Source organism: Pleuronectes platessa, chromosome 7 (assembly GCF_947347685.1).
Source record: "Pleuronectes platessa chromosome 7, fPlePla1.1, whole genome shotgun sequence".
NCBI lineage: Eukaryota > Metazoa > Chordata > Actinopteri > Pleuronectiformes > Pleuronectidae > Pleuronectes > Pleuronectes platessa.
In genome coordinates this window covers 13,370,502-13,395,489 of record NC_070632.1, presented here as the reverse complement: position 1 = coordinate 13,395,489, position 24,988 = coordinate 13,370,502, and the positions used below count along the sequence as shown (strand labels likewise).

General features: G+C 41.4%; 2 protein-coding genes across 2 annotated transcripts; one reads left to right on the top strand and one right to left on the bottom strand.

Annotated features, from left to right (window-relative positions):
• The first annotated feature begins 929 nt into the window (after positions 1 to 929).
• Positions 930 to 15,482, top strand: st8sia2 (ST8 alpha-N-acetyl-neuraminide alpha-2,8-sialyltransferase 2). Its single transcript, XM_053426792.1, has 7 exons — positions 930 to 1,110; positions 1,275 to 1,374; positions 2,857 to 2,916; positions 4,524 to 4,667; positions 4,763 to 5,020; positions 7,996 to 8,289; positions 12,896 to 15,482. The coding sequence occupies exons 1-7, from the start codon at positions 1,095 to 1,097 to the stop codon at positions 13,203 to 13,205; spliced, it is 1,182 nt and encodes a 393-aa protein (XP_053282767.1). The 5' UTR covers positions 930 to 1,094; the 3' UTR covers positions 13,206 to 15,482.
• On the bottom strand, positions 15,353 to 21,142 carry fam174b (family with sequence similarity 174 member B). The gene is made up of 3 exons (XM_053426793.1): positions 20,468 to 21,142; positions 19,375 to 19,506; positions 15,353 to 18,646 (listed from the first exon to the last, which is right to left on the bottom strand). The coding sequence occupies exons 1-3, from the start codon at positions 20,749 to 20,751 to the stop codon at positions 18,643 to 18,645; spliced, it is 420 nt and encodes a 139-aa protein (XP_053282768.1). The 5' UTR covers positions 20,752 to 21,142; the 3' UTR covers positions 15,353 to 18,642.
• Positions 21,143 to 24,988: the final 3,846 nt, after the last annotated feature.

The following is a 24,988-nucleotide window of genomic DNA, read 5'->3' as shown; positions in this document are numbered from 1 at the left end:
TTGTCATATGTTTTGTCGTGTGAAATCTACATCTCCAAAGAAACATACAAATACAAACATAACACTGTTGCCCTCTGAAATATATCCACCATCCTCCTCCTGTGACGCTTATCCTTTTGAGGGTACTGGGGAGAGAGCTATCCCAGTTGACGTTGGGCGAGAGGCTGAGTTCACCCTGGACAGGTCGACCTACTGAGACAAACACCTGTCTCCACTTATGGTAAATGGTCTGTACTTATTTAACACTTGCCTTAATGAGCAGCACTTTCACACACCATTCATACACTGCCTGGGCAATTTGGGTTGAAGTATCTTATCCAAGGACACTAAGGGATGCGGAATGGAGGAGCCAGAGATCGAGTCCCCGACCTCCTGGCTCCACCGCTCCGCTCTACCTCCTGAACCACAGAAACCCCCTCAGTTATCGATACCCCGATGTGTACGTCTTTGGACTGTGAGAGGAGGAAGGAGCCTAAAGAGAGCCAATGCAGACAGATGGAAAATATGCAAATCCCACTCAACGAGTCGGGATTCGAACCAGGAACCCTCTTGCCCCCCCATTGCACCGCCCCTTTGTAAAGTACATATATGTTACTTCCCTCCACAGGGGGATGGAAAGTATAGAAAGTCGTCATCAGTGTCTGATCCATTCAAGTGTTGACCTGTATTGTGAAATGTAGGCGATCGTCACATCACGCTCCACCTCCCCAGGTGCTACAGCTCCCAGGTGGGGGAGTGCTCCCTCCCTCCCTCACCTGGCTCCAGCATCACCTGGAGAGGGACTTCAGTCTGTACAAGGTTCGAGAGCAGCGTCGGCCCCTGCGCCTTTAAGACTCCATGTGGTCAGCTCCACATCCCACTGTCCCCCCCTGGCAGCTCCGTGTGGGAGCACGCTTCCAAAGTTTGACTGGGGAATACGAGGGAACAGTGGAGAGGGGCGGCCGCAGCGAAACACACCGCGATCCTCATCTTCTTCATCATCTGAGGAGGAGGAAGAGGAGGAGGAGGGAAGGACCGCAGCTCGTCTGTGCGGGAGGGTCCCACTCCTCATCGGGCGATAAGAACAAAGAGATGGCCGAGCGGATCCTCGGTTTATGAAACACAACAAAGGTGAAGGTAGCACCGTGTGTGTGTGTGTGTGTGTGTGTGTGTGTGTGTGTGTGTGTGTGTGTGTGTGTGTGTGTGTGTGTGTGTGTGTGTGTGTGTGTGTGTGCGTGTGTGTTGCTGGAGGAAGGGTCCCCCGGCTGAAGCCTCCTCTTTTCCTCCTCCCTCAGCCATGCCGCTTCTGCTCCGCACGCTGATGTTCGGCTTGCTCACGCTGCTGGTGGTGGTCCTGATCATTGACGATATCGCAGAAGTGGAAGAAGAAACTGCGTAAGTCTCCCACCTTCATTTTACGCATGCATGCACAGTGCAACAGAGAAAAAGAGAGAGAGAGAGAAAGAAATAAAGAGAGAGAGAAAGAGAGAGAGAGAGAGAGAGAGAGAGAGAGAGAGAGAGAGAGAGAGAGAGAGAGAGTAGAGAGACTATATTGTGTTCTTGTCCTATAGGTTATTTTGTTTCCTGCAGGTTTCCCTCAGATTTAATCTAGGAAGTAGAAGGGGGTGTAATAAATTATAGCATTTTTATGTTGAAGTTTTGCATTGAATGTGGAGTGTATTTATATATTTATAAATATATGAACGTGTGTGTGGTTTGTTTCTTCATTTGTAACACTTGGGTGCAGCAGTAGCAGCTGTTCAGACAGCAGCCTGCCTGGGTCTCCAAGGATTAGGCTATTTGTCTTGCAGCAGCCGGCATGCGGGATAGGATACATTTACACAGAGAGAGAGAGAGAGAGAGAGAGAGAGAGAGAGAGAGAGAGAGAGAGAAAGAGAGGGAGAGTGTGTGTGTGTGTGAGAGACAACAAAAGAGAACAAAAGAGGCTCTCCTTTTCTTTTATTTCTCTTTTTTCACACTTTGAAATCTGGAGCAGTGCAGCAAAAACCTTTCCAGTCACACACTCATGTCCCGCCTGCATTTGACCTGCAAGAGAAATACTGTGCATTCCTAATTTTAGCTTTTAATGCCACATATCCTGACATCAACATCCTCCGCTTCTTTTCATTCATTTGTCTTGTGTGTGTGTGTGTGTGTGTGTGTGTGTGTGTGTGTGCGTCTCTTTGTGTGTGTGTGTGTGTGCGTCTCTGTGTGTATGTGTGTTTCTTTAGTACATTTCTCTTTCAGCAACAACATTTTGTTTTGAAACGCAATCACCCCGACTGTGGTGTCACTTTATAATGAGGTCATATCGGTTTTGTGATTTCACCGTGGGAAGAAGAAGCAGAACCAAGTGTGTGTGTCTGCATAAACGCAGCTTAACACATCACTAATAAATAGATCTGTCCGAGGGGCCTGTCTCTGTGTTTCAGCTCAGCACTGCTGTCTTGTTTCACCACATGTGGTCAAGGTCATGATGTGCAAAACTTGCTTTATCTGAATGTTGGGAGAATACGCAGTGCTTACTGTATCTTGGCCGGCGCATTCAAACAGCATCCTGAAGAGATTTTTCACCTCCCTGTGAAAAGAAAAACCTCCTGACAGTATAATGTGGCTCCATTAAGACCACATTTCTCCTCATTACATCAGCGGATGGGCCCACGGTGGGTTGCTCTAAAAATACCTTGATACGTGCCTCTCACCTTCACTGTATCTTAAGAGAAGGATGTGGAGTGCGCCTGTTAGTGAGTAGCCGACAGTGGGTTTCATTTACTGTTACACAATGTGATTACAGGAAGGATCGGTCCATTATCAAGCGAGAATTCTGGCTGCAGTGTGTGATTCATAATTCAATCTAAAGCCTTCTTTCTCTTCTAGGCACACTGGACGTTCAAAGAAGACGAGCTCGCAGAGGCTTGTGCCTAAACCACACACAAGGTAGGAAATCCAATTATCTCCACACACACACACACACAAATGCATACAATAAGTACAGACCACCAGTGGGGGGCTTACTCCATATGATTAGCTGATGGCATTGCTTTGGATCCTATGCAGCCTTGTTAACACAGTGAGTCATTCACAGTCAGGGTATAGAGGGCAGCTGCTATAAATACCCATCAATGTGGTGGTGGGATCAATGGAAATAAAAAATGCTGTATTTCAAATAATAAACCTTTATTGCTTGTTCGTAACTTCCATGTGCAGGGAGGTTTTGTTTATGCACAGTGGAGAAACGATTCAGATCAGCACCTCTGTGCAGAAATGCTCCAGTACGAAGACAAGTCCTGCATCTAATATTGTACTTAAAGGTTCAGTGTGAAGGATTTAGTGACATCTACTGGTGAAGGTGCATGTTGCAGCTGAGTTCCCCTCACCTCACCCTCCCCATCCAAACATTGAAGAGAACCTGTGGTAGTCTTCAGCTGTCAAAAAACTCAAAAGGTGTTTAGTTTGTCCAGTTTGGGCTACTGTAAAAAACGTGGCAGCCTCCGTAGACAGGAACCGCTCCCGATGTGAAAATATAAAGTATTAAAATATAAAAGCTCATTCGAGGGTAAAGGAAAACAACAATTCATCCAATTTAGATGAAACACACTAGTGAAAACATCTCTAGGATTACTTTATATTCAATTTCTGGACCTTTAATTAACAGTATATAAAGAGATGTAGCCAAAAGTACCTCAGAAGTATTCATGCAGAAAATTGCACCTTTGTGTTTCAAGGCTGGTTTATTATTGAATCATTATTATTGCTGATGCAGTAGATAAATAGCATTTAACTGTTGCTGGAGCTAATTTAAACTACTTTATAAAACTGGCAGTTGTTTTCATTACAATGCAATGTAAATGGTATTTGAGGAGGTATTGTGCTGATCTGTACCTGGTATCTTAAGAAGCTAAATAGATTTAGTGCAATGAGAAGTAGGATATTTCCATCTGATAGGTACCACAGTAAAAATATATATTAAATGTTAATGCTAAGTGTGAAATGCTAATGCTAAATTAAGTTGCACCTACAATGGTTTCAGCGGACGCTTTAAAGGTCTAAATTCAATCATCTGAATTTAGGTCTGAAAGTCTGAAATACATTAAATATTATGTAATAGGTCTTCAACACATTTAAGATGGTCTTTTTATGTTAAATGTATTGCTACTTCTTTTGCACTTTTAAATGAGATTCATTTTTCCTTTTAAGAGAAGTGCTTCGGCAGCAGGCACCGTTTGTAAGGTCTCTGTGTTTTGTAGTTCTTTCTCAATGATACAATTCTGGGGCTCCCAGATTCCTTTATATCCGTTGTACTTGACATTGGTCTTACATTTCATTGATTATGTTCTTAAAGCCCTTATTTGAACTTGTTGGGACCTGCTAAAACTGACTAATGTACTAGCAGCACTAAATGTTACATTCCAAAAATAGCAGATTTGTCTCAGAATGCTCTAAAATATGAATCAAGGGGAAGGAATGGGAATTTACACAAATAATGATGAGAATTGTATAGACATCACTGTGTATCTATAACATGACTTTTTGTCGTCTCATAGAAAGACTCCAGTACACGTGGATCCGACCACTCAGACAAGATTGAGCACAGAAACCAATCATCATCATCCTCCGAGCTCCAATACGACCGCCAAGCTCCCGTCAAACAACTGGACCTTCAACAAGACGCTCTCCAACCTCATCAGGCAGATTCCTCCACAATTATCTCTTCTGATTTCCTGTTTTACGATCAACCAAACACAAGTCTTTCCTAACTCGTTTTCATCTGCTTTTCTCACAGGAAAAACGTCCTGAGATTCCTCGATCCAGAGAGAGACATCTCCATTCTGAAGGGCACTCTGAAACCTGGAGACATCATCCACTATGTGTTCGACCGCCACAGCACAACCAACATCTCAGAGAACCTCTACCGACTGTTGCCGACTGTTTCCCCCATGAAGAACCAGCATCACAGGCGCTGCGCCATTGTGGGGAATTCGGGGGTCCTGCTGAACAGCAGCTGCGGACAGGAGATCGACTCTCACGACTTCGTTATCAGGTTGGGTTTTTTTTTTTTTTCCTCACCGAAACAGAATTTGTGATTTCAGGGTTGGAAATGTCCCTCTTGACTTAATAAAACCCGCAGGTTAAAGTGAAATGTAATTGAATCGGATTAGCCAATTAGTTTCAGTCTTGGCTTTATCTCACTTTTACCGAGACTATAATTCACATTGAAGTGATAATCACTCTCTGGAGTTCTTAGTTTAATTCAGGTTTGAAGTCGGTGGTCGCGCAGCTGGAATTATATTAATTGCACTTTCCTAGTTAGAACACGCTGTCGCAGCTTTTGAACGATTTAAAGTCGGAAACAAAACTGGCAGAACGACAGCAATTAAATGCATGATTATACGTGAATTTGACATTTTGAAAAGCTTTGGGATCCAGCAGCAGTTTTTTTCAAACACCGGTACTCTCAGGGGTCCTGCTCTCATTTTACCAGAGAACTGTGTTTGTGGAGCCAGCAGCCCGCTCTGCTTTGGGTTTGAGTTGCACGCAAAACAGTCACTGAGCGGCTTATCTATCACTATTCATACTCCAAAAGTAAAATTTGTCTTTTAAAATGGAAAAGTATCGTGTGCACAGCCTGACATAACATGCACTATTTGCAGAGGTAGTGTATCTCTAATGTAAAAGCATCCTCTCATTAATCAGTGCTGTGTAAAGGGAGCAGGAAGTAGCCATCAGTGGTGGCACCTCATCAAGCTGATTGATCGATGGCTTCATTGGCCTGTAAGCGTCTAAATGTCCCTTTTTTTTATTTGTTATTGTATTTGTTGTCTTTGTGTCTTGTCCTTTCTAAGTGCTCATGCTGATGAGGGGAGGTCATGATTTATGGACTGAAGAGGTATGATGATAATGCCGGGTCACGGCGCTAATGGTTGGCTGAAGGCAGACGACAGAGGATGTGGCATTTTGAGGAGCTGAGGAATTTGCTCTGGCATTCACATACGAGATGGAGAGATAATGTCTCGGCTAAATATAGTCTTCTGCCCCGCGCTTGGTTTCCACTAAGTAGGCTGACAGTGTTTTGGGGTGCGAGATATAGATGATTGTATCTCAGCGTGACAATAACATCAGGGGATGACTCGCTACTCAGCAAATTATTAGAATTTTTAAAAATCTATGTTGGCTGGTGTTGCACATTCGTCCGATTTCAAGCAGGAACATGAGCAGCCACGGAAAACAGACAGCTCCCATTGAAGGAACACAGTGTCTCTTGTCTCTCTCCAGTGAAAGGAGGACAGATTGTTTCTGAAAGTCTTTTCTTGAGCATTGATACTAACGTCACTAATATTGATTCCAAAACAATGGATCCATCTCAAGTTAACTGCTTCTCTGTGGCTGCCTGGCCTCCTTGTATGACGTTCATAGAAATCCAGAAGTCGATGTGAGAACACAGCAGGGGATCCCCCGCTGCTTTCACTGTGAGCGATTGCAACAGATGCAAGAATGAAAAACATTTACTTTACAAATTTTCGCTAAGATAGTCTGTGTTTTGTTAAGTAGTTCTTATAACACTGATGTTTGTTCAAGTGCTCGTTTTTGTGGTGAGTTTGGTTTCATTTAGTTATTTGATGCTATAATAATTGAGTGAAATGCCATGATTGACAGCAGAGACTGGACTCATGATTGGTCGAGCGCGTGAATCATGTTACCTCGTTACCGCGGCTCCATCCCCTGATCACAGACTCTGGCTCCAGGTGTTCGTATCCAGGATATTGTTGCTCTATTTCTGGATAGTGGGAGGAAGTGGAAACACATGCGCACAGGGATCGTCTGTTTAATTCAGAGAATTCACACAGGACATATTTATTTACTGTTAGAAACACTTTTTGTGTTTAAACAGGCATGTGATTAAATATTTAAGAGTTGATTGTTAAATGAAACGTTGCATGTTTGCTAATTATTTGGAGTTAATTCAAATAAATGATGCACGAGACCCACACTACAATAATTGAATTAACTTTTTGTATCATTATTTTTGATTCTTGGCCTGTTTAAAAACCTCTATACTTGTCCTAGTTTAAACAAAACAAACGAAGGAGCAGGCTCCCCTACCCGCCATTGTACAAAATCTCTTAAAATTCATTAGAGTGCTACAGGAGCCGTCAGGAGCAACAGTCCACTGAAATCACACACTCATTTTCCTCTTAATTGTTTTAAATGAACTCATTAATTAGAGTCAACGACACACTGAGACATCTCAGGCTTTGCCTTTCCAAGTGTGTGAGTTAATAAAAAGACAAATGTGTGAGTGCTCATTATAAATGGATCATAGCTTTTATCAGTTACCAAATGTAGAGATAAGAATTGTTATCCAAAGGATTAGCCTGTCTCCTCCAATGAAATGCAAGCTGGTTTGAGCTTTTTTTTTAAGTCTAAATGAGTTTATATATAGATATTTATTTATGTTTATTTCAGTCGCCTGCTTGCCACTGAATTCCTTGTTCAGATCAAAAGATAGATAACAAGGAAGCTGTTCATATCGTAGACCTTATATTTAGATGAACGGCACATTTCCACATTCTCCCAGAAATGATCCAAAATATGAAAGCTGCCATCTTGCACCGATGACGTCATTCGGAGATAGAGTCTGCGCTGTACAGATCAACAGCACTATCGAGATCTGTCCGATACACATGACTGACCAATCCCGAGTCAGTCTCAGCTTTCAATAGTTTCATTTCAACCTGTTTTCACAGCATCAAATAAGTAATTAAAACCAAGCTTATCAAGAAAATGTGCTCTTTAATAACTTCTGACTGTTCTGGCTTTTTAGTTTGGTCCACTTACATACTGTTAATGAGGTGCAGTTTAGGAACTATACTGCATCTAGCCACCAGGGGGGCGATCGAGACACTTTGGCTTCACCTAAGGAGGGCATCCATCTTTATATATAGTCTATGGTTCCTGTATGATAAGAATTAACACATTTTATGTTGATCTTGAGTGACCATGCTTACTTGTCCCAAGGTGTAACCTGGCCCCAGTGGAGGAATACTCCTGGGATGTGGGGACGCGGACCAACCTGGTGACCATGAACCCGTCGGTCGTGCAGCGGGCCTTCCAGGACCTGGTCAGTGATGAGTGGAGGGATCGCTTCCTGCAGCGGCTTCAGAGCCTCAGCGGCAGCGTGCTGTGGATCCCGGCATTCATGGCCAAGGGGGGAGAGGAGCGTGTGGAGTGGGCGCTCCGTCTCATCCTGCTTCACACTGTTGACGTACGCACCGCCTTCCCTTCTCTGCGCCTCCTCCACGCTGTCAGAGGGTAAGATCACAGCTCAGGCCCACCTGACAAAGCAGTAATGAAGGGGTGGGCAAACTCTAATCTGCAGCCAAGGTGGCTATTTTTAAAAGGGGGAATTAAAGCTAATCACCTGAGGCAGCCAGAGTGAGGAAGCCTCTGGTCTCCTCACTCGAGTTGTCTCACCACATCTGTGTTAATCAAGTGTGAAATGTGTTTGATCCTGAAACGAAAGGCATAGTTAGAGTTTTATTGGAAGACAAGGATCATTTGTCTCTCCCGAAGGAACAGTCTGACATTTTAAAATATACACTCAGGGAATAAGAAGAACAGGAAGTACATCTCTTATGAAGACCGGAAACAGAGGGGAGATGGCTCGGCTCTGTTCAAAGTTTAAAAGCTCCATAGCTATATAGTATGCTATATACTATGCTATATGCCATAGCTACATTTCACCTTGGCAAAGGCTAACAGCATGTTTCCCCGACTTAAAGAAAGTGGGAAAAATGGTTCTTGGATCCGCCATTGATTTGAATCTTCTACAACCAGCTAACCGGCAATTAAACTAGCCAACAACCAAAAATTTAAACATAACCTCCTTGGTGGATGTAATTACACCTACCAACAACCAGCAGCCTTGTTTAAGATGTTCATCGTCTTCGTTTAGCGGTTTAGCATGCTATCATATGCTATGGATGAGGCTGATGACCAAATATGATGAGAGTTCATCCAATACCTGTTGAGACGTTTCACTCAAACCACACGTGAACCTCATGATGGCGCCAGAGGAAATAGTTTGTTGAACTTATCATTAAGAAACCATGTATTTATTTATGACAACCTGAATATAAAGATGGACGACATGACCGCTTCACGAAACCTCCTCCATGTTATTTGGTGGGACACAGAGCAAACAAAAAAATGTCAAAGTACATGTCAAATGATGTCTTTGAAAAAAGACTGCAGCATTCGTATCTTGGATAGAAGTGTAGATGCTTCATTCATCTATATTTCCAGTCAATAATAAAATTGTATTCATCCAGTGGTTCTCTCAGTGGAGACTGACCTGTAGGCTAACATTTCCTTTAGCAGAGCCATTTGTGCTTCACTGGGCGTTCGCTGCTTTATTTCTCAGGCGGGCACAGTTAATTCACTCGCAGGTTGCCAGGCAACCTATTGATTCCTAATGTAACTCTAATTGAGAAAGCAAATGAGCATTTCCCCCAAACTATTCATTTAATCAAGGTTTATTTCCCCACAGTTTGACCAGATGTTCATCGTCGACCTTTCACACTGATTCACAGTCTGCAATTATGAAAAAGGATTCTAATGACAACATGAATTTGTGAAGAGATCAGTTTGTGTTAATGTAAAGGCTCATTTGTTGACACCAAATTTAGACTCTGTTGCTCCCAGGCCTCTGCATGAAGCTCGGGAGCAGCACACATGAACATAACAGGACTCGTTGGGTTTGTACATTCTGGTGATCCTTATTATCCGTGATGATTTGTTTTAGAGCTGGTCAAGGATCTTTTTTGAAGGTTTTTGTGCATGGTTTTTTTTCTGCCTTCAGGCCTTTATAAAATGCTTCTCTGCTTTTTTTTTTGCTATCCTTCTCTCTCTCTCTTTCTCTATCGCTCTCGCTCTCTCTCTCCCTCTCTCCCTCTCTCTCTCTCTCGCTCTCTCTCTCTCTCTCTCTCGCTCTCTCTCTCTGTCCCTCTCTTGTTACAAACACACTCTGCTCCGGAGCTTTCCTGCCTCGTTAAAAACCTCCGCTGGTCAGTGACCACATTATGTGATTCTGTATGCCCCAACTAACACTCGGTATTGCAAAAGGGGAAGAATTGGGCCATGATTTTGTAAATCAAACGTCTGAGATACTAGAGAGAATAAATTCCCTGACTTCTTGTTTCAGGTGAAATTCATTCCTCTGTCCTTTTTGTTCATGGTGTCTGATGAACGCTGCCTCTGACCTCGTCCTTTTCTCCATAAGGCTTAACCTCATTGTGTTCCCTAGGAGACAAAAGGCTCTGCTCATTTACCACATCACATGATCGTCTCTCTCTCTGGTTGTTTGGGATGCTCATCACCTGCAGGAGTGTCTGGCTGAATTGTAAACCTGCCCACTGTTCGCCCTTCACGCCGCGTGAACCGCTCTAAATAGCACAACCTCTGCATCTCCACACGACCTTCCACACTAACCACAGAGAGTGCGAGGAGAGCCAGGAGAGGCTGTAAGAGCATAGAGGCTGGAAAAATGAGCTTGTGAGGGGAAAGGAAAAATTGCATTTAGGCAGTCGACATTTGACCCCCTGATCCTGAGGCTGCTCCTGAGGGCAGAAGGTGATCGCACTGTAACAAGAGTTTAGAGGTCATGAGGGGTGAGATGATTCCGAATACAAGTCTGAAATAGCAAAGCAAACGTCCACATTCTTGTATCAGGATACATGATGACTGGACTGTGAACCTGCTGCAGGTTCATCCTGTTGAGCTCTCATTACTTCATTCTGTTGCAATCAATCAAACTTTATTCATATAGCACCTTTTATACAGATTAAAATAGAAATATAGTTTTAAAAGATAAAATAACAATAAAAACTAGTTGATCAAAGAATAAGTACCTATAATATTAACAGGAAAATGTATTAAGTTAATAGTAAAATGAAATAATAAACCGTACTTAATCAAAAGCCAGGCTAAAGAGATGTTTTTAGGGGGACATATTATGAAAATTCCACTTTTGTAGTGCATCTACACGTTAATTTGGGTATCTGGCATGTCTACCGTCCCAAAAACTCTGGAAAAAACAACTCCCGCGACTTGTTGTGTTTCCTCTATGTCAGAAACGATACGCTAGAGTGCGTCAAATGGGATTACGACCGAAATAAACGTCATAGTCACACCATGCCCATGTAGGGAGTCTCGCTATATGGCCTTGGACAAGCTAACCGGGCCAGTGTAGCCCGGCTAGCGTTAGCTCTGCTACCCGCAGACATTTAAGTGGCCGCATAAACAAGGGACCCCCGGGACACCTCTAAACGTTGACTCAACAGTGTGGAAGGAAGCTGCTGCTGCGCCAGCTAAGCCTCCCACTGCTCCCACTGCTCCCACTGCGGGGCTGCGCTGGGAAGCTGGGGCTCTCGCAGCCAGACTCAAAGGGGGGTGAGGGGGGCGGGGCACTCAAAACAGGTCAATCTGAGGAGGGCTGCTTTAGACAGGGTAAAATAGGGTGCTGTTTTAAATGGTCCTTGTGGTATTTCGACCAAAATATGTTACAGAAATTTCATTAAGACCCCAAGGAACCATATCAACTGTGGTAAAATGGCATAATATGTCCCCTTTAAAGCTTGGCTTACAATGATTCTTACCAGAGGACCTGTGGAGCCGCACTGGTTCATACCATGTGAGCATATGTGACATTAATTCTGTTGCACCTCCATAAAGTGTTTGAGCAATAAAAGAATCTGTACAGAATCTTACTGACAACCGTTCTATGGACTTTATACAAAAGTAATGTGGCCTCCTTTTCTGGTCGTGTTTCGCACTCAGTCTTTATTTTAATTGCGAAATAGTATTATTGTTAAAGGTCTGCTGCAGTAAAAAGAACCTATGTGCTCAGCAAACACTCCGAAAACTCATCTCAAATTCAGCCTTCAGGAGTTTTTTTGCTTACAGTTTCAGGCTCTGCTGATGTGGTGAGACGAATCATTCTTACTGCACCGCTCCTATTATTTCTACTGTGTCTTTGACTGGAGACTCGAGCTACAGAAATTATTTGTTTCCTGTGCAGATGACTGCGCTGGTATCCAGGAGGTGGCCATGGATTTAAATACTCATGAGCCAGTGGGTTTGGGGTTTTGAAATGTGTGGAAGGACCATGTTTTACCGTGTTGGGAAGGAGGCTGCAAGTAATGAAAAATAAAAATACAAAAAATTGCTATACTTCAAATCTTCATATTCGAGAAGCTGTGTGAGTGTGTGATGTTGATGCCGATTCCTTTTTTTTTTATCAGAAATGATCATCAATTAATCTACCAGCTGCTTGAGTGAGAAGAGAAGGTTTAATGGTTTTCGGCCAATTAGACTTGTTGATTTGGTTTGGTTTTTGGGAATGAATCCGCTAAGAAAAGAGGATAAAATGAAAGGTCACCTATCGATTATCTGTGAATGGAAGTTCTTTAAGGGGCAGTTACTCGGTCGATAACAGAAAAACATACCCGGCAAGCTCTCAATTTCTTCATGTGTGGAAATCACACAGCTCAAGCAGACTGTATTATATTTTTTTTCCAAAACCCAGAGGGAGAAACTGAAGAAGAGGAGTATTGCTTCCTCATGAATCCTGACTTCCCTTTGCTTACTGAAAAAGAGCTGTGGACACCTCGAACAGATTCTGCCTCAGACGTATAGCTGTGAATATTCTTCCCGCTGCATTCTGACATGGGCTCACGTGGACATTTTACCAGGGAACCTGCAGGAGAAGTTGTGCAAAATGTCTTGAGCAACTGACTCTGATATCTGTGTTCTCACATGCAGACCCTCTGGAAGATTTCAGGTCCGCAGTTCACTGCATGTGGAAAAGCAGCTTTTTATTTTTCTTTCTAGTTAATGTTCTGTGTGTCTTTGTCAACAGGTATTGGCTGACCAACAACGTCCACATCAAGCGTCCGACCACCGGCCTCCTCATGTACACGATGGCCACTCGCTTCTGTGATGAGATCCATCTCTACGGCTTCTGGCCGTTCGCGCTCGACCCGCAGGGCAAACCGGTCAAATACCACTACTACGACACTCTGAAGTACGAGTACACATCCAGGTCCAGTCCACACACCATGCCTCTGGAGTTCAGGACCCTGAACGCATTGCACAGACAGGGGGCGCTCCGGCTCCACACTGGGACCTGCAACGCTGAGACGAAACCACAGAAGGAGCCAGTAGCCTGATGGAAGATTGTCATGGAAACCATCAGCTTTACGGCGTAGACTTTGTACAAACAGTTTTCTTCTTACTGTGCTTTTATGAAACTTGAATAACTTATTTTCAGCAATTCAAACAAACTTGTTTTTCTATTACAAGCTCTTTTAGTGACTAATTCTCTGGTGCATTTGACCTTTTAATGAGATTTCTATGACAACATTTGAATAATGAAACCTCTTTTGTCCAGCTCATTCTAAACCTAGGTTCCCAGTGTGATTAGTATCTACCATTTAATAATTCAAAACACATTTGTGTATTTAACTTAGTTATAACATGCCATAAATGAAAAGTCCCAGTTTAGAATATGATAGGGCTTCATTAGGAAGTTTGTTGTGTCAGTTTTTACCCAGAATGTGAACAGCATGTGGAGGTGACGAAATGAATGTTGTGAGTCTCCGGTTGGGCCACAAGATGGAAGCACTTAACTTTGAGAGGGAATGATGACGATGAAAGGAAAGTGGGTCAACTCTTCAAACACTTGTTTTTAAATATGACAAACCCTTTTCATTAGGCTCTTTGATAAAACAGTCATTCAATATTTATATTTCCCTCTGATCGAGGACATTTGACATGTATGCCTTTGTAGCTTGAAGTACCTTTTTAGAATGTTCATATTAAACCAGTTAATTCATAAGCATACATTTAAATAGTGAACATGTTGGGTTACCTTGGGAGCCAGTGAACAGATAGAGGCATGTCGGATCGGGCTCGGCTCCTGTGAGATTACACCGGCTGTTCACATAAGTATATTTACACAGGCTTAGTAAACCCCCTTTGTAAACTTCTCTTTAAGAACACCAGGCCTGTTTCCACACTGACTGTCAGACTGTAGCTCTGCGGTGGTAGTAACACTAATGAATGTAGCGGTGATGTTCTTTGACTGTAAGAAATGAGCCCTGTAATGTGCTTTAAATTACTTCCTGAGCAGATGTAGCGATGCTCTCAGTGCGACAACACTGAGAAGAGGAGGAGCTGAGGAGTTGTTCGTCTTAATTCAATTGAAATGTTCTATAATGTGTTTGGTTTAGTATTCAACCAATATAGGTTGATGAAGATATGTGTGGATTTGATGACACTGCCAGTATTTGTGCCTATGATATAATTAAATTTGCCCATTTGGAATCGGACCAATCACATGCACATGACTTTTTGACAGGATGGGAAGTACAGGAAGGTAGTTTCGTAGTTGTTTTGAACGTGTTACTCGCTTCTAAAGCCAAGATATGTTCATCGAAACTTTAAAAAACTAACAGAATGTGCAAAAAAAGTGGATTTTAATGCAGGTCTGTCGACTCCAGGGATGAAACTCCCTTTCAGCGCCAGACTGAATTTTCCAAACTGTTTAATTCTTGGTTTATATTTTTGTACTTCTAAGCTCCACCTCAGTAAAAGTCTGTCGGGTTTTTAGGGAGTTTTTCAGGAGTCGTCATGACACTGGGCCTTTTTGCCGTAAGCTCTTTTATCGGTACTTTTCTGGAACAGTTAATACAAATAATTAACCGAAGTATTTGAAATATTCCGAAAGCTCCTGCAGATAAACAAGTAGCCTCTCATGCGCCTCATGTGATTTGTCCATAAAAGTGTTGTTTTGACAGGATGTGCCTGTTGACATTGATGTTGGCCTTATTTCTTTGCCAGTTTAGTTAAGAATAGACATCAAAGTGGTACCAGAGACGTCAGCAGCGTGAAACAATGAAGGGTTTATTTGTGAAGGCTTTTCTGCGCTAGGCAAAAAACAGACTCTGTGCTCTGTGAACAGCACAATTAAGTTAATTAACCCAGAGTCTGGTTTGGAAAAACCTTCGACACTGACATTCTGCTGTGAGACTGCGGGGATTGTGTTGTATTGTTCACTATAGGCTACTTTCTCATGTATATTGTACGTTGTGTCTCATCTGTTTACTGTCCTACAAGACCAATATTACCTTTTGCATGTTTGTCCTGTCTTAATGCATACAACTTAAGTATATTTCAGTTTTGGGGGTTCTTTTAAATATTATCTGAATTTCTCAAGGACATGTGAAGTGTATATTTATGACAACGTGAATGTACTTTTCTGTGGCAGAAAATACACAAAGGAGGAGATTGGAAAAAACACAAAACTTCAAGCCTCTTCTTTTAAAACACTTGTAAAGAAGTGGGTTTTATTTCATCAGTGTTTCAAAGAGATGGAAACTGAGGAAATAACTGTGGCGTACGCGACCAGTCAGGGGCTTTGTTTTCAATAAACTTCTGAAACAGTCTTTTTGTCGCCTTTTAATGTTTTTGGCCTCAATGTGAAATTGAGGAAATTAGCTACAGTCTTCAAATAGCTACCACACTGACGCTGATTCATTTTACGAGAGGAATTTTCGTCAGCGAATGATTCGGTTACAGTAAAAGTCCAGATTTAGCCTTTTAACAGAAGACGGGTTTTTCCACGATTTCAAACACAACCTGAAATAACATTTTAAAAGATTTTACTGAGATGGATGAGGGGAACAGCATAGGATGAATACAAGGAATAATTTAGCAGAGGAACAAAAATGGATCTTAAGTTAAACTGAAATAAACATATTCCAATAGAAAAAGCATACAACAACCAACAGTAAAAGGTACAGCGAAGAACATTTATATAAAAAACACGGTTGAAGGTTTGTTTAACATCATTAGCACTTATATTTGAAACAATGATAATACATGTATCTGATTATCTGTAAATGTCAACACAGGAGAAATACACAATGTTCTTTCTCAAGTAAAGAGAGAGACTGAAAAGGCTGCACACGGGCGATGCAGTTCCTTTTTTCTTATTCAACCAGGGATGGAGGTCATTTGAAAACAGCTGCACCTGTGGGCCACTGTGCACTATCAAATAACAGTTTGGATTTAAACAGAAGGTCACCTACAACCCCCACACCATGTGCTGCACAAACCCAATCTAGGTGCACTCTGCAGTGTTAGGCCACTGAGATTACAGTCAAGGTGCACAGAGGCGAGGAAGGTTTGGGGACTTTCATTTATTTTGAATCTCTCTATTGCATTTTGTATACGAATAAAAAATGTCGGACATATGACAAACCAGCTTCTGTTATTTCATCATTCGCAAGAGTGGCTTCGTACATATTCAATTTAAAGGGGTTTTATTGGCAGAAATTGAATATAAAATAATCCTAGTGAAGTTTACACTAGTGAGTTATCATCTAATGGGCCCTTTGTATTTAAATACTTTATATATACATCTGGAGTAGGTCCTCTCTATGAAGGACGCCATGTTTTTTACTGGACAAACAAAACAACTTTTGAGTTTTTAACCACAACTAAAAGCTGCCACAGCTTGGAAGGTTAGGGTGAGGTGAGGCATTCAGCTGCAACATGGAACTTCACCACTAAATTCTACACACTGAACCTTTAATGGGGGAAAATGTTTGACTTATTGGTCAGGATTTAGAACCTAATTTTTCCTAAAACCAAATATCAAACTATTACCATTAAAGCCAGTATCTGTAGACTGCAAAAAAAATCCCATTAATGTTGCTTTAACTTATTGTACTGAAACATGTGTTTTAATGATCTGTCTCACCCAGCTTCCTCCGAATCTAAACGGATACAACACCAACCCATGAGAAATCGTCTCACATGCTGTGACTGGTTTATGAAAAACTTTCAAGATATTTCACCCAAATTTAGAAATACAAAAAATCTTCACCAACCTCCGTGTGGCACAGAGAAGCAAATCTTCAGGAAAACAAGGCCCTTTTCAAGTTAAACATTACAAAGGTCAGTGAGCCATTAATGGAAATGATTGTGGGGGATGATACTATTACAGCACTGGCTGCTCACACACAAACTCTGGTCTCACGACAAGCCAGATTAGAGGATCATTTCTAAAGGAGCAACTTGACATGATATTTTCTGACTTTACGTAAGACACTGTGTGCACATTGTGCATGTAACATACTTCACTACAGTCTTTGAACCTGTTGATGATAGTGTTTAGTGGTTTTTTAATCACATGATTGAACTATAGACTGTATATAAAGATGGACGCTCTCAAAAAGTGAAGCCAAATGGTTTCGGTTTGCCCATTGGTGGCTGGCTGTAGTAAAGGTAGTAGCCCCTACCTACTCCATTTAAGTGGATGGGACATGGACCAAACTTAAAAGTCCAAATAAACCTTTATAAAAAATGTATTTAAAGATGGTTTGTGTCCTTTTAATTAGTCCTTATCAGGGCCGGGTCTAGGCAGGGGCAAGAGGGGGCCTGGCCCCCTCAAATAAATGTTGTGCCCCCTCAAACTAAATAGGGTTAGGGTTAGGGTTAGGCACAATGCCCCCTCAAGATTTGTGGCTACCCCCTCATACATGCCTGTCTAGACCCGGCCCTGGTCCTTATCAAACTGATGTTTGTCTAGGTGTTGATTCCTCTCGTATGTTGGATTTCAGATATGTTGGCATCATTTTTGTACAGTGGGATGAAGTGGAGAGGCGTCGTTCATCTTTCTACACAGACTATGGATCGAACACACCTGATCACAGCAGGTTGCAGAATTCACATTCACAGCATATGGATGTCTTCCATAAATACAAATATATACCGACAGTATTGAAGATTTTCATAAAATTTTGAAAATGTAAAACTTCAGCTGAGATAGCAGCAAACTAGGAATGTCTTCAAACAACACACCGTAAAAAAAATATACGCTTACTCCATAAAGACAGAGTGTCATTGACAGTATATATGCACAATACAGTGGTTAGTAGATATATTTGGTATTAAAGTTTAGTTTAAAAAATCAATTACTGTGTATAGAACTAGATTTGTCTTTATGTGCAAATTCTAAATTAGAATTTAGTATTTTCTGCACGAGATTTGTTGCACAGTTAAAGATTTTTGTGCATTAACTGACTTTAGAGGCCACCTGGTATTTATTTAAAGATTACAAACTAGATCCCAAAAAGCCTCGACTAACCCTGCCTTCTGATAAAGATGGATCAAAGCAGCTATTGATTCCTACACAAACTCTGCAGCCTGACAGACTTCACACTGTAGCTAAAGCACAAAAAAACGATGTAAATGACATTTGGGGTAATGTAAAACTAAAATGCTTAACTGGCATGTGCTGATTTGTTTTGGAGACGACTGATCTCCAGGCTCACAACAGCCTGATCCAAGTAACAAGAGGAAACATCCTGATCTCCAATATTAGAAAGAACTGGGCAACGTAACTGAGGCCTCAGTCAAGCAGCAAACAATGATATCCAGGGGGCTCCAGTCTTTTAAACACAGATTAAAGCCATGCACAAGAAGCATATTAAGAATGATTTGGTTAGACTTGACCACAGAAAAAATTTAATAAAGGGAACCACTTGAGTTGTCCTGCGCAAATCGGGAGGTATCAGATATGCACGTCCACGCTGGGATTCACCTGAAAAGAAAGTGAAAACTCAGAGTTACTCTACATGGATTATTCTGCGGCTCCTGTCTACATGGCGACCAGGGAACATGCGGACTAATGACTTGCAAGTCAAGAAAGTCCGGCAAAACAGGGCGTCATGCCTTCCATTGAGGAAGTGCCTGTGTGTCAAAGAACAATTGAGAAGACGGAAGGGTTAAACCTAAAGTCAACACTCGATTTCATCACGTTCAAATGCGTAACTCAAAAAGACATGTTCAAATGCGATTGTTATATTTCTGTCTGTGTGGTATTTTGTATTTGGTGCCAACCTGGAAAGTTTCATAATCAAAACAGAGCTCCAAGTTGATCTACCTTTAGGCAAATCAAGATTAAAGGGGTGTTATGACTACAATTGTAAGAAGAGAGATAAGCAGAGGCTTTGAGAAAAAGGGCAAAGCTGTGACACAAGTAGTGCGAGGCAATTTCAAAGTGTTGCAAAAGTTTTAGTGGATTGAGTCAAAACCCTACTTTATTGTATTTCTTCACGGGCTAAATTACAAAGTATTCCTGTGGAAATAAAGCTAAGGTACATTGTCCATTTCAGACGACATCCTGATCACAAACAGTGATCAGTATCTCCTCTGTCAGAGGCCTAACTTCTTAAATATGTTTAGAACGTTCTTGATCGGTTCATTGATCGATCTCATTCGGGCAGTAGGATCTATAGAAAGGAAGAAAGTTCAAATAAAACAACAAACCTGTATTTGACATCGAAGAGCGTCGAGTCGTCCTCGTCGTCGTTCTCCTCATTAAGCGGGGCCATCTCAACACGTTCTGCAGGCGTCGTTATGATATCATACTTTCTCGTTTTTCTGATCCGTCTCCCTGATCTGTGGCAAATTAAAACAGTGCCAAAGATGAGACGGGGATGGAACACATACTGTAACACTGAATGAAAAATATTCCTGATTCAATTTCCTCTACAGCTTGCCTTGAGCAAAGAATAACTAATTTTATTGTAGCTACTTTGGCACTAACCAGTTGGTATTATCTGGCAAGTATGACTTAGGAAGTATTTATTTCTCAGCAGTCTCCAGCGATAATTGGTAAGAAATAATTCATTCAGGAATTATCCAGTCTATTTGGATAACTGGCTGCAACAATACAGCACAGTACAATATACCATGTTCTTTGGTTCTACCTTCTTAAATGTGAAGATTTGTGTTTTACTCTTCTTGTACAGCTTTCTGATGAGCACAATTGGGCATTGGGCATTTTGTAATGGACCATTTCACTCTGAAATTACATTTTATAGAATAAATTAATTAATCACCAATGAATAAAGTCATTAGTTGCATCTCCGATAACCTAAACGTAAACCTAAAACAATAGGCTCATGAAAATAACCTTTGAAAGAGATATATATTTATTTATTTATTTGTTGTTCTCTTTGTATAGGTGTGCTATACTTGTATATGTTTTTGTTTCTTTTCTTTTTTAGATAGTTTCTTACTTTATTTTCTCATTATTCCGGGTTTATTTCATATCAGCTGTGACTAAGCATTTGTTAAGCTTTTGACTGTTTGACTGGCAAAATAAAGCCTAAGGTTATGATCATTAATGTAAAAATATACCTTCCTTAACATAGTCACAGATTAGACTCACATAGGTCACATGTTATTGGCCACATGAAGCACTGCCAGGTTCAGGGACATTATTATTAGTAGGCCCAGTCCTTCCACTGTCACATGGAGACTGACACGACCCCAGGTTCCTAATCGATTGATCGATCAGATACACATCATTTATCATTCAGCATCACATGGCTGCATTAGATCCGGTCCTTCCTACCTGATCACTTTGATGACCAGACACGTGATGAGAGCAGCTGTCAACACGCAGATGAAAATAACAATGTTTTTCAGAGTTGGCAGATGCGTCATCAGAGAGGAGATGCGGGATCCCACCGCATCGTCCGTCACGTTGGTCACTTCGTGTTCGCTGAGGAGGGCTGATGAAGATGAGGAGGAGGATGTCGCGTTTAACTGCATCGCGGGAGAGGGGAGAGTTTGAGGTTCGCCGCTGACCCGCCACAGAGCCGCGATGAGCAGAGTCAAAACCAGGATGTGCTTCATCGTGATGCTGGATGATGATGATGGTGATGAAGATGAATTACAATGAAAAACAAACAAGCTGGATGTGGGATGAGTTTCTCCTCAATAGATGAAATTCAACAACAGCTGTCACATTATAGAAGATCCGCTTCTCACGATCAGATTATACACAGCAGGGGGAAAGGTGCTAAACAAATATCCATGTCTCCCCTGGTCCGATGGGTTTTTCCTATTCCCGGTTTCCTACGGTGAGTCTTCTCCAGACGCAGTTTTCCTTGAGGTGAGTGTGATTCCTTCCTGATTGCATTAGGACTCGGTGAGGAGATGAGGATTATCCTCTAGAGGAGGAGCTCTGTCTGCAGCCTGGCCCCCTGCTCCTGCTGCTGGAGACCAGTGGCATTGTGTGGGCTGGTGCTGCATTCAGGCCACAGTCGTATTTCCCAGCTCCCACTGACTGTCATCACAGAGAAGGATGTTGGCAGCTCGAGCTCTGTGTTTGTCAGGGATAGAGGATGATACAAATGCATTGAGCAGCTCAACAGTAGAAGAAAAACTATTCATTTAGATACAAATCGGATTCTATGGTTATCTTCAAATCAAATATACTTTATTGCCAGTGCAGCTGCAGAACTGAAACATTGAGCTGAAAAGAACAAACAAACAGTACACAAGGACAAGTCGTGTAAAACCCAGAATAATGATACGGAATAAAAGTGAGCTGAATATTGCACCTGTCCTAAAAACACTTAAACACAAAAGATAACACACTAAAAATGAAAAACCCAATGTGCCAGACAAAGTCTTCATCTGTTGTGTATATATATATATATATATATATATATATATATATATATATATATAGTAATTATATTGTAATAATCTATATACTGAATTTTTACATATCCTTATCCGACTTTGTTTTTACTTCCCAGATGACTTATGGATGTGGGTCACTTCAGGCAATGCTGCGGTACTTCTGGTCTTCCTGTGGCCCTGACCAAATGGATGTGAGTCTGGTACCGCTTGGTTGACATGCGGTATTGTGTTACCTGTGGCCCAGACCTGAAAAACAGGAGCTGACAGCCAGGGTGCCATCGTTCCACACATTCCACACATCGTTGAAAACACATCATGTTTCTCACAACATTGAAAAGAACAAAAACCCTGGTGTCCTCACTGGTAAGTCAAGTCAAGTTTATTGAAGAGATGAACAAAGTGATCCATAAGAGAGGTACAGTAATAAAATAAAGCAAAATCAAATAATAGGCAACAAAAACTATTTAGGGACTTAAAAGCCTGAGAAAACATGTGAGTTAACCCTTAAATACGTCTGTGAAAGTGAACGCTCGATCACCTTTAACCCGTGGTGTCGACCAAGAGACACCTTAGAGCAGCTGATCAGAGCATTGTGATAGAGGGCCTCTATTGGATTTCAATCATTGTTCACTTTGTCAACAGGAAATGGATTAGTAATAGATTATGTGTCGTATTCTTAGCTATTAGACCCTCTGGTCTATTCTGTTTCAAAAACACAAGAAAGTCTAAAGGAGAAAACATGTTACAGGTTCTACATGTTCTACATTAAAACAAAGACGTCTAGTGACAACAACAATGATAATATCACTAACTGTAGTCTACTATTAAAATCTGCTGTAGGCTACTGGCGCTGTGTATGCTGAACAGGAAGGGGTATCATCTTGGTGTTACTTTTGTTAATGTCTGTTATCTCTTTACTGCACATTTGGGGGAGAACTGACAGTTAAGAAATTTCCAACGGCATATGAAGGCAGCATTTCTCTCAATTTTACCCATGGGCCTCAGCACACAAGACTTTTTGAAGGGCAGAAGACTTAGGGGCAGTTTCCAGAATCTTGATGAGACAAAACAGTGATAAGCAGTCAACGGATCAGTGACGGTGCTGAACATCCAGCAAATCCACAGGAATACAGAAAACACAAAATCAACCTCCCACAGGAACAACATTTATGATTTATCTCCTATTTTATTTTCTGTAGTCTTTGGGTTTACAGTGTGCAGAGTAGATGATGAAAAAGTCGACCAGCATCTCGATTCCCACCTACAAATAACCATCTAATGGCCTGTGGGCAGGGAACTCTGCAATAAAACAACTTTAAGACAACATCAGTCATGATTTATTACACTGTGCAGACCTGTGGGAGCTGACATTTATCTGGAAACAAGACAGAAGAAAGCCCTTTAAATGTAGCCTGTTTTTTTATGTCTCTTTTCATTTCCAAACACCCACCACTGAGAGTGTTGGCTTTCTACCATGCTCGCGAGGAGCTATTCAATTAAAGCCCACTAGATGGCAGCAGCAAATAACAACGGAGCCTGGGTGTTCCTCCAGGCAAAGATGGAAAATCAGCTCAGACTGGTTTGAGTCAGACTCTGTGACATTTCTCACTTAATAAAACAAAAGCTGAAATGATTTGGTTGGATTTTGGATCGTCTTCTAAGTGGGGAGCGTACTGTGGGCTAACATCCACTCGAACCCACAGTCAGAGTCCACAGTGAAGTACCTGAGCATGAGCTGGGTCTTGATTTGGTTTCTCATTGAAGGAGATTTGAATCTGTGAAGCATGATTTTCTTGCCTCAACAAATCTTTAGCTGAAAGGGGGCCGTCACTTCCTGAGAGGACGGTATGAACTTTGCACAGAGAAGCAGCTCTGACTGCGACTGCAGTGATCAGGTTACAGTGTTTTACACCGGCACTGGAGATAGGTTTCACCCATAGACTCCACACCCTTAAACTCCACACTCAAAATGTGTTTGCAGAAGATAACCACGTCAGCATACAGAATCATTTGCCTTGCTAAGTTTAGATAAACATAAGAACATAGCCTACCTGTTCTTATGTCTACAGTCATGGGTTATCTGCTGTCAAACGTGACTTTTGGTTTATGATTTTATTTAGAATTCAACACCCAGGAATGTAATCCTGTCGTTGGTGCAGAGTTTGCTGTGTGTTCAGGCACACCCTTAGACAACTGTGCGCTATGTGCTTTTCTCTTTACAGAGCAAACTGCTCTATTTCCGCCTTCCTATTCTGACAAAGACAGTGCTAGTATAAGTATTGGAACATTGTTGCAGGTTAGTTTGAGTTCATAGTAAACTTATCAGTCATAGTAAGTGATAACATAAAATTGTAAACATGAAACGTTTGTCCTGGCCCTATTGCCTACCAAACAAAATCTGTAATAATATATTAAATGGCAAACTGTAATTCATTTGAATGTCACATTATATTGACTGAAAGTTCTTGAATATCATCAGTGTGTTAAGCACAGTGAAATAAACTCTCTGAAATACCCTTTAACTTTTCCTGTTTTTTCTTTCATTATCATTATCAATTATTTTCTCAACACCATTAACAATCTGCCTTGGCTGAACCGATACAGTTGCTCTTAAACAGATCTTTATAAGATTTTTGCTGTGTCACGGGTGACATGTACATTTCCCATTGTACTGTAAATCTCACAATTTCATGTTGCAATATTTAGGTGACTTGTGCACAAATGGAGAACAAAGCTATACTTAGACTTTTTGGGATGTCACAGTAAGGGAAGTAAGGCTATACTCACTTCCCTTGTAAAGCCTGAATTCATAATGCAGACAGTGGAAGGACGCTCCTGTTGCTAGGCTCAGGATCTTTTTAAAGAAACCTTCCCCTTCAGAGAGCATGCGCTGCTGAGGCCTACACCTCATTGGTCAGTGATGGGGGGTGGAGCACATTCCACAGAGACTCCACAGACTGACTGACAACAGCTGGGGGTGTTGAATAGCCCACATGTTGGCAACTTTGATCAGACTTTTTTTTTAATCCTTTTTTTTTTCCATCAAAAAAAATATATATACAAAGATGAAATGATACATTTAATTGATTGGTCATTTTTGCCACATACAGTATTACTTCATGTTGTATTGCTCTTTATCAGGCTAACATTAGTTGTGCTCTACACAAAGTATTCCTGAGGGAAGGCTCGAAGCAAACATGTGTCTGTACACATACAGTATCACTTAGGTTTGCACAATGAACAATATCAATATACGGGTAATATTATTTTTAGCAATAGCAATAACACTTAAGTCCAATACACAAATCTGTATAATGCTTATGCATTGCGCAAGAGCTGTCAGGAGGCATAATTGATCAAATGTAATTGATCTACCTCAATTTTTTTGTGTTTGTTATTCATTGCCCATAATAAAACATTTACCATCACAATCTTCACTTAG